General features: G+C 31.2%; 1 protein-coding gene across 1 annotated transcript; it reads right to left on the reverse strand.

The window, feature by feature from the left end:
- Window positions 1-2,510: 2,510 nt before the first annotated feature.
- LOC105764739 (protein SOB FIVE-LIKE 4) lies at window positions 2,511-3,468 on the reverse strand. Its single transcript, XM_012583463.2, has one exon. It carries the CDS (start codon window positions 3,156-3,158, stop codon window positions 2,739-2,741), a length of 420 nt encoding a protein of 139 aa, XP_012438917.1. The 5' UTR covers window positions 3,159-3,468; the 3' UTR covers window positions 2,511-2,738.
- Between the last annotated feature and the right edge of the window lie 7,902 nt (window positions 3,469-11,370).

Genomic DNA, 11,370 nt, shown 5'->3' on the forward strand with positions numbered 1-11,370 from the left:
CTACATTAAACTTGGAATCTAAAGTGAAACTGCACCCACCACATAAAACTTGTATGTTTTTTTGTCATGATTAATTAAATTATTGAAGGAACCTAAACTCAGCAGTGTTGTTTAGGTTGGGATTTGCTGGCTCAAACTTTAATCATTGTGAACAATAATGGAATGAGTTTGGAAGTGATTTCATTTGTTGGATAAAGCAGAAGAATCCAAAATTGGTGAAACCCGAAGTTTGCCAAAACCAGCCAGCATTACCTGAAAGGTACGTGATTGTATTGGTTGGGTCCAGTCGTCCGAAGACCTGTTGCTGTTGAGTTGGCCAATGGCTTGGCGGTCTTGGAACTGTCTAAATCCTTGGCTAAATTACTAAAATTCGCTTCACCCCACGTGCAGGACAATGTGTCCCCCCCCCCCTCCTTAATGGAGCCACCACGATAATGGTGCTTTCCCTGTAGTGATGCTAATTAGGATGTTACCTAAAATACAAAACTACTCTAGAAGTGTTAATGGGGGATTAAAAATAGGTGCTTACCGAGATTCGTCCGGATTCAATTTATTGGTGGATTAGTCTATTTCATGTTTGTTCTGAATAATCATTCAAAAGAAAGAATTTTGGGGGAATCCGTGGAGTGCACACTCGGTGAACCACAAAAAAGAAAACCCAGATTATTAAAACCCCAATTTGGCGGTCCTTCATTCTGTGAACCAAAACCTCCCATGCAACTTTCATATTAAGTCATGAATATGACTCTTGGTTTAGGTGTCTATGGGATTATAATGAAGTTCCATTCCTTTCTACAACAAAAACTAATCTGTGAATATAATATTTGACTAAGGATTTGTCATTTCTGTAGGAGCAACATCCGTATACGTCAACTAGGTGTAGGTGGATGATTGATTTTGCTGCAATTTCCAATGATTCAATCATCTCCTCTTCGAATTTCTTTCTTTGCTATTCACTTTGATCGTCTTGTTCATTAAATTTATCATTACTAGAATAAGGGTATATATACTTTCGGGAAATTCATTAATTTATTCCTTAAATAGAATTATATAATTTGAAAAAAAAGAATATTCATTGTAAGTGATGAAGGATAAGTTTCATCAACATAAAAAATGTTTCAATCTTAGTATCAATAGAACATTATGGTACATTGATAATTGCTTCTGTTATAACTCAAGCATGACATATCTGGAGTGATTGCTAGCACTTAATACAATAAAGAAACCAGCTTCGTATGGTACAAAGCAGCGAGCAAAAATCATCAAAAAAATCGACCATCCATCAAACTGAAGAGGACGGCAACAAAACCATTTTTAAAATCACTTGCAAAAGACTAAAAAATGCGCTATAAGAGCAGACAAAAAAATGTAAAAGTAAGACTTATTAAACAATAGAAAACAAAAATAAACATATAAAACTTAAAACAACACGAGTCCAAATCGACTTATGAAATCATTTATTATTTTAAAATGCTCTTAAAATATAAACAGATTAAGAAGTCAGCGAAGAGCCACCCACTTTCCAAGAGAAATTACTAGTAGCTGATGGTGTTTTGGCAATGATAAGCACCGTCATCTGTCCATCACAACTTGTGAAGACAACAAAAATACTCACAAAATAAATCTGTAAATTGAAAAGAGAAAAAATACATGATGTGAACGAGGAAAAGAAAAAGTTAATGACGGAGAGAAAAAAAGTGGGTGGTAACCAATTCGAGATTGACACTACCATTAAGCAAAACAAAAGAAAAAAAAGCAAACAATGTAAAGAAAAAAAGAAGTTTTTAAGATTTCGTAATCTAAAACTTTTAAGGTTACAAGAACTTTTAATGTTTATTTATTTACTTTGAGTAATTATATCTTGTCTTATGACAAAATATGTTTAAAAGTGGTCGGCACTATTTGTTTAACTTTAAAGGTAGTTCAAAATTCGAGAAGATCTTTTAGACAAAAATACTATGAAAAAAAGGCTTGGATAAATTTTTATTTATTTATTTAAAAGGATTAGTATTTTTTCTCTATACTCCACAAATAAAGTTTAGTATCAGCACATGTCTGTTTTAATTTATTTTCAATTTTTTAATATCCCTTAGAACACAAGGTAACATTTTAGTCTTGCTTGTGAAGTTGAAGTTTTAAATTTCACAAACTCTACTAACAGTGCACCAAATACACTAAATCTATTTAATGTATAGATTAAACTTGAGTTTCAATCTGTAAAGCTCGAACTCAATTGGATCCATTTTCAAGTTTATAATAATAATAATAATAATTGGTTGAAAAATTGAAATGTAAAATGTTATTGTTTAATAATTTAAAAAAATAAAATTAAATATTTACAAATATTATGAAATTTAAAACCCATATCTTAAATCTCAAAGGCATAACCAAAATTTAAAAAAAAAAAAATGAGACTTGAATTGAATCCGAATTCGAACCAGGAAGCATTGGTATCTCCCTTCCTACTACTACTACTACTGCAGCAAATTCTTTGTGCTTAATCATTAATATATTCGAGAAGGATATAAATTTCACATAAATGGAAGCTTATAATTCTTGATTCAACTCTTACATCAGAGTTTTCATAATACCACAAAACATATACATATATACCCAAGTTGTTACGCTGAATTCTGATAAAACATTTTTGCCTGAAAAACCAGCGAAAATGCATGGGGGAAAAGAATTTGGAACAAAAGCCAGATGCTTTGTCTTACCTTGTAACCAGTCGACAAGTATCATATAAAGCTGGTTTTGGTCTTCAACGGCACTTGTTTCTTCTGTTTGTTTTTCATTAACCCAACCTTATGCTTCTTCTCCTTTGATTTCCTATCTTTCTTGCCCGAAAAGAAATTCCTTTCATCCTCATCTTCTTCTTCTTCTTCTTCTTCTTCATCATGCTTGAAATATAACGTCGTCGTTCCACGGTGGCCTTTATGGCTTGGACCTGAAGAAGCATCAGACGCCATTGAATCATCACTGTCAGCTTGTTCATCAGCATGGTTATCGACACCATAAACACCTTCATCATCAGCTTTTTCACTGTGTCCATCGCCGCTGTCGTCGCCGCCGTGTATGGGGGAACCAATGTACATTGTCCACCCTGATTCACTACTGTGGCATTCCTCGATGCCTCCATAGATTTTGGAAGACTCCATAGTAAAAAGAAAGGAACCCTAGTAGAATAAAGTAGATGACAAAAGCTTCGGTAGATGGAGTTGTTGTAAATATAATGAGCAGAAAGGATGTGTATTTAGAGAAGGCATGAGCATGAGAGCAGCTTCATCTATGTCGCTGTCAAAACCAGCTTTTGATGACAAAAGGAAACAACAGATATACCCATCTCATCACTTATTTGAAAGCTACATAAACAAAAACGACACGCAAATATGTATATACATAGATATAGAAACTGAATGATAGATATAGATATAAATTCACCCCCTGGAAATCTATACACCCATTAATTCTGACTTTGAATCAACCAGAAGACAGCTAGAAGCTGTCAAAAGAAAGTGAAATTTATCTCACTCAATGCATAAATACCATAAGTTTCTTAAATTTCAAAGGACAAAAGTTGTTGGCTTTGCATTTCTCATTATGATTTTGCTGTGTCTACTCCTCATGCAATGTTTTTTTAAAGATGCCATTTATAAAATTAATTTTAAATAAGCCTTAAAGGTGTACAAACATCCAATCAAAAATCAAATGACTACTTAAAAATATATATAAGCTACACAATTAAGTTTTTAGTGATAAAAATATTGTTTTTTAACAAAAATTATCATTGACCAGCATGGCAAATAAAAATAAAATTATACATACACAATGAATTTGAATAATATTATCCAAGTTCAAAATTCATTTCAACCCAAACAATTATTGTTTTTATTTTTAAATTGATTCTAAACCTATAAAATTTAAAATATATAAATAATTATTAAAATATCTTAAAATTATAAAAAACCCAACATGTAAAAATTAAAAGTTATTAATATATATATTTTATATTTTATTGAAATTTTTATTATTAAATAACAAATAATTAGTGCCTATGATGTGAGGAATTATTTGCCACTCTTATCGGGTTTAAACCACCATTTCATTATTATTTCCACCAAGATATCTAAGGCCCTTTTTCAAAATTTTTTTTTGGATTTACTTTGTTTATTATCGTTTTCTGTAATAAAATAAATTCTTGGTTTTATAATTTTTGAGGAATAATTTTTTAAAAAAGGTTTTTACAAAATTTTAGCTTATTTTTGTGGTGTGAAATTAAGTATTAAATGATATGATAATGATTTTCAATTCTTTTGAATTTTTATATTTAAAATTTTAATAATTGTGTTGATTAAATCTTAGTTTGATTGGCAAGCGTATTATTGTCAATACAAGAGGACGTGAGTTCAAGTGCTTTGAAATGCATCTTCCTCCTATTTATGGGTTGGGGAGAAGCTATAGATAAACATTGTGTTAAAAAGAGCGGATATTAATAATTATTAGTAGTTTTTTTTTAAAGTTTGAACTCATCTAGATTGAATATGAATAACCATTTGTCTATATTCATTATGTATACCATACCACGTGGTAGCTTCTAATAGTTTTGTCAATAACAATTAACGATCAAATCAATTAATGATAATTAACATTCATAAAAATTAATTAAAATTTTAAAATTCATTAAAAATTCAATTAAATGTATTTTTTTCATAATATTTCAATTAACTTTTAATTTTTTACGGAGGGTTTTAAACACTTTAAGTATATATTGTCCTAAGGTATTGAAGACTTTTATAACTTGTATCTTCTAGACATTCCCTATACAATATATAACAAGTGGTAAAAGTGTTTTAAAACACTTATTAACTGAATTCTCAACATGAACAAAATATATTTTAAAAAGTTTTCTTAATATACTAATTATCGAAATTATAATATAATAATGTTGTTTTAAATGTTTAGCAAACAATTCTTTTATCAAGTTGGGTGAAGCTAGAAATTTATTTGTGGGTTAAAATTAAATTATAAATTTTAAAAGAGTTAAAATTAAATTATAAATTTTAAAGGGGTTAAAGTATATTTTTATCAATATATTAATTTATTATTTCAGAACTTTTAGAGGGATTAAGTGAAATTTTATCATCTTGAAGAGGCTAAAGAGCAATTATATCGTTGATTAACTTATAATTTCAAAATTTTAAAGAGATTAAAGTGAAATTTGACTCTTTTTTTTTTTGGGGTGAGAGTGCACAAACCTAAAACTTTAACCAAGCAGACCACATGGCCTTAAGTGGAGAAGTCACTTCCAACTTGCCTAAGTCAGCCTAAACACTCAAATTGAAAATCTTAAAGAATTTTTTAAGGCACTAAAGCTATGCGAAATACGCAAGAACACTTAAAAAAAGCTGGAGTAAATACTTTTGATGTATTTAATTACTTAATGATGAATGATACAAATGAGACTAATAGAGGTTTCAATTTATAGTTGAATCCCATTACATCATCAAGACGGGCTGGATAACATCAATAGTTTAGATAGGACCTATAATATAGGGATTAAATCCCAAGTTTAAGCATATAAAAGATAATGACCATAATATGTCCTAAAACAATTTATACATAACACAATCATTTCTAATATCTATACATCTATATAAAAAAGATCAACTCCTTTGTTAGTCATTTAACTATTAGCATGCTTTTGTTTTGGTCACCAAACTATAAAAGTTTTCAATTTTGTCACTAATGTTTTTTATCAATTATATTTTGTCACCCTTCATTAAACCATTAACAGAAATGATGATGTGGCCTTTTTTTAATTGATAATAACACATTTAGTCATCAACACTTACACATTCTATCAAATTGGTCCTAATTCTAAATAATTAAACAAATTTAACCTTTCATATTTATGAATTCTATCAATTTGGTCCTAAGACACATGTTCATCATAAACCAGAATTTCAAATCAGATACAAAACCTTCGGGGAGAAGAAAAGACGATGAAATTGAAATCGACACTTATTAACAACGTAAGGAATATGACGCTGATGGAATTGATACGATTTAAACAATTTAAGAGTGATTACAATTAATGAGACTTCAAAATATATGGATTAATTCAGAATTGAAGTACAAAATAAACTCTTTATGACAAAAAGAAATTCCCAAAGTGTTAGACTCTAAATGAATTCTAAAAATCCCCTAAAAGTTACAATAACAAAGAAAAAAAACTTCAAATATAAAAACATGAAAAAGAAACAAAATTACAAATCCAACTTTAAAACACAAATAGAAAACTAAAATTTGCATATTTTAATATTACAATTTCTCCAAATACAGTCATTGATATTCCAAGAGACTCTTTGAGTCAACAATGATAAATAAGTTAAAAGAAATAAATAAAACTTCAATTCGCATATTTTAAATTACCCAAACCCCAAAATTGCAACTTCTCTAAAGAAAAGTAATGTTTTTAAGTAGGATGCTAGAGTTAAAAAAAATGATAGATAAGATTTAAAAATAAAAATAATTAAATAATCCTTCAAAAACTTAACTTTGTTTAAACTGAGAAACAATATGGTTCTTTTGTAGATGAAAATCTCAAAAATGTCTTTTTGGGTTTTTTGGTTGTGCCTTATGTAACACCCCTAACTCGAATCCGTAGCCGGAATAGGGTTACGGAGCATTACCAGAGTTTACAAATCAATTAATCAGACATTTCATATAATATAGCATTCATATCAGAAATCAATCGAAATCAAACATATTATCCCTTATATGAGCCCTCGGGGGCCAAAATACACGATAGAAACAAGTCGGGACTAAATCAGGTACTCAAAGAATTTTTTAAAAAATTTTGAAAATTTTCAAAGTTGCAGAGGACACACGGCCGTGTGACTCACACGGTCATGTGACACGCCCGTCTCTCTGGCCATGTGGGCATTCGAAATTGAGACACACAGCCGTGTCTGTGCCAATATAACTCTCTGACTTGGGTCACACGGCCAAGTCACACGCCCGTGTGCTAGGCTGTGTTGAGCATATTGACTTGTGCAATTTAAATATACAGGGGACAAACAGCCATGTCACCTGGCCGTGTGTCACACACGGCTGAGACACATGCCCGTGTCTCTGTCCGTGTGAACAAAAATAGGCTATTTCCAAGCTACATTTCTCACCCAATTTGGTACCAACCTAAACACAACAGTTTGCAAATCAACCAGTCATAATAAGGCATTAAAATCAAGCCAAAATCAAATCTTAAACATGTATTATCACAACATACAACCAATATGCCCTTAGGCATCTCATATGACAACTTAATAACATGTCAACCAAATGTCCAAATTTACCTAGATATTCAAATGCATATATGCATAATTGGTACCAAAGTATAATTATACCAAATATACTATTTGGTACTAATTATCAATATACCTATAAGATTTCCATCATTCAACCATACCAAACACACATTGAATATGATAAGGCCACATATATATACACATTAAAATATATCAAACACAAGCCATTCAAATGACTAGTCTCAACAAAATATTTATATGCCAACATTGGCCAAATTAACCTATACATGCCATTATAATCGAAATTAATTTGCTAAAAGTATCAAAAGAGCTGATGGATAGTGTGAAATAGCTTCGACCAACTTCCAACCCGTACGAGCTTCTGAATTACTATAAGATACGGAAAATAACACAGAGTAAACATTTAAGCTTAGTAAGTTCGTAAAATTCAGAATTTAACTTACCATTTATTCACATTTAAGGTAAGTATACAAATATATTCAAGCCAATTTGGCCAAAAGCCTAAACACATATCCTCAACATGCTAGCCATGTAAATCACATAAAGGATCCAACACACATGAATGAATTCATCAAGTAATCACATTTCATGAATTTCATGTATATACCAGTAATAGTTCATATCGAACTCACATAATTTCATAACAAAATTGTGTCTGTTGAACCATTTAAAATATCGTTGGATATACAGGTAGTACACCCGAGGTGTACTGAACTGTAATTCGTCAATTCATATTCATATATGCACATACAAGCTGTAAACGGGAAGCTCATGCGAGCTAAATAACGAGAAGCTCATAAGAGCTGTGGTGTGTCCGCAACACATGCAAGACCCCAACCAAATCGGTATCCCTAATGACATGTCATTTGTATCCTACGAATTTCATAAGGTTCAAACAGGACTCGGTAATTTTTGGATATGCAATCGGTATTTATTCATGGAAATTGTACAATTCACAAACAATAAATCAATTTAACACATATAAATGTATAATTTAATTACACGAACTTACCTCGACAATGTACGTAGATACGAAGGCGACTAATCCGATATTTTTCCTTTGCATCGATCTAACCCATACTAGGTCTATCAGGATCTATACGAATGAATTTAACTCAATTCAATACAATTCATATTCAATTTAGTCCAACACATATTTTTGGAAAAATTACTATTTTGTCCCTACACTTTTAGTTCATTACAATTTAGTCCCTAGCGAAAAATATCTTTCATACAATTTAATCCTTACTCAAGCCTAGTCAATTTTTATACATATTAATAGCAACTCATATATTTCATAAAATTCACAATTTTACCATAAATTTATCATCTTTTCAATTTAATCTCTAATTGATAATTTCATCAAAATTCTCTTTATAAAAGTTGTTTATGTAACAACCTTTCATTTTCTATCATAAAACTTTATAATTGAAGCATATTCATCAAATACTTTAACTGTTTTGCAAATTAATTCTCGCGCTAGCTAGATTAAGCTATTACGATCTCGGAAACATAGAAATCATCAAAAACGGAACAAGGATACATACCTAATTGAGCAAAATAAGCTTGCTAATATCTCAAGCTTCCATGGCTAGGGTTTTTTTTTTATGTTTGGTGGATGATGATGATAATATATATTTTTATTTGATTTAATATAACTTTATTCTTTAATTTCCAAAATTAACCCTAATGTTTCATGAAATTTCTAATGATGACTATTCAAGCTTAACTACTAAGCATTTTAATGGGTTAATTACTATATAAGGACCTCTAATTTCAAATTCTATAGCTATTTAATACCAATAGCTATTAGAACTCAACTTTTGCACTTAATGCAATTTAGTCCTTTTCATCAAATTAGGAATGTAAATAGTAAAATTTCTTGACGAAATTCTATACTGTATTTCTATCATATATTAGACCATAGAATAATAATAAAATAATTTTTTCTCGAACTTCGAATTTGTGGTCCTGAAATCACTGTTTTGATTTCACTGAAAATGGGTTGTTACAACTCTCCCCCTAAAAGAATTTTCGTCTTCGAAAATTTTACCAGTAAAGAAGTTCGAATATTGCTTTCTCATAGATTCCTCAGGTTCCCAGGTAGCTTATTTTATTCCGTGTCGCTTCCAGAGAACTTTTACTAAAACTACATTTTTATTTCTCAATTCTTTCACCTCTCGTGCCAGAATTCTGATCGATTCTTCACTGTATGTCATGTCAAGCTGAATTTCAACATCCGTCGAAGAGATAACATGTGAAGGGTCAGATCGATACCATCGTAACATAGACACGTGAAAGACATTGTGAATATTTCCTAGTTTTGGCGATAAAGCTAATCAATATGCAATAGGTCTGATTCTCTCAGTAATCTAATACGACCCAATAAATCGTGGACTCAGCTTTCCTTTATGACCAAACCGAAGAACTTTCTTTTAGGGTAAAACTTTCAAAAATACTTTGTCACCAACTTGAAACTCTATATCTTTACGTTTAATATCTGCATAAGATTTTTGACGATCCGAAGCTGCTTTTAAGCTATCTCGAATCACTTTCACTTTTTCCTCAGTCTTGCGAATCAAATCAACTCCATGTATCTTTTTCTTACTGAGCTTAGTCTAATATAGCAGAGTTCGGCATTTGTGACCATACAAAGCCTCATATAGTGCTCTTTTTATGTTTAACAGAAAACTATTATTATATGCGAATTCGACTAACGGCAAATATTTCTCCCAATTGCCTTCGAATTCTAAAATACAACAACGAAGCATATCTTCAAGAATTTGAATCACACGCTTGGACTGACCATCAATCTGAGAGTGAAATGCAGTGCTAAAATGCAATCGTGTACCTAGAGCTTCCTGTAACTTTTTCCATAATCACGATGTGAACCGCGGATCTCTATCTGAGATAATGGAGACTGGCACTCCCTGTAGTCTCAACATCTTCGAAACATATAACTCCGCTAATTTGTCAAGTGAGAAATTTATACGTACCGGAATAAAATGTGCAGAATTTGTCAAACGATTGACGACAACCCAAATAACATCTTTCTTTTTCAGAGATAAGGGTAACCCTGATACGAAATTCATAGTAACTTTTTTCCCATTTCCACTCTAGTATCATTACTGACTGTAACAGTCTTGAAGGTACCTAATATTCAACTTTAACTTGCTGACATATCAAACATCTAGATACAAAATCAAAAATATCACGTTTCATTCCTGGCTACCAGTACATCTGTCCCAAATCATTGTACATTTTAGTACTCCCCGGATGAACAGACAAGTTACCATTATGAGCTTTGTACAAAATTTTCTGTATAAGCTCTGGATTCTTTGGAACACAAACTCTACCTCTGAATAATAAACAATCATCGGATCCTATATGAAATTCTGAATCAGAAGTCGACTCGCATTGTACTCGTTTAGCTCGCAACTTATTATCACATTTCTGAGCTTCACAGATCTGTTATAAAAATGTCAGTTTAGCTTTTAACTCGACTAAAATTGAGCCATCATCAGATAGTGACAGTCGGGTATTCATCGCTCGCAAAGCAATCAAAAACTTTCTACTCAAAGCATCAACAAATACGTTTGCTTTTCCCGAATGATAATTAATAATTAATTCATAATCTTTCAACAGTTTGAGCCATCTACACTTTTTCAAATTTATATCTTTCTGCGACATCAGATACTTTAAACTCTTGTGATCGGTAAATACATGACATTTTTCACCAAACAAATGGTGTCGCCAAATTTTCAACGCAAAGAAGATTGTTGCCAACTCTAAGTCATGTGTCGGATAGTTCTTTTTATGTGGCTTTAACTATCTGGAAGCATAAGCTATTACTTTACCTTCTTGCATTAAAACATAGCCTAATCCGTTCAATGACGTATTGCTGAAAATCACAAATTCCTTACTCGATTCAGGCTGAACCAGAATTGGTGCTTCGATCAACAGGGCTTTCAACTGGTTAAAATTTGCTAACATTTATCAGACCATTCAAACTTCATAGCTTTTTATAATAGTCGTGTCATCT

Source organism: Gossypium raimondii, chromosome 12 (genome assembly GCF_025698545.1).
Source record: "Gossypium raimondii isolate GPD5lz chromosome 12, ASM2569854v1, whole genome shotgun sequence".
Classification (NCBI taxonomy): Eukaryota; Viridiplantae; Streptophyta; class Magnoliopsida; order Malvales; family Malvaceae; genus Gossypium; species Gossypium raimondii.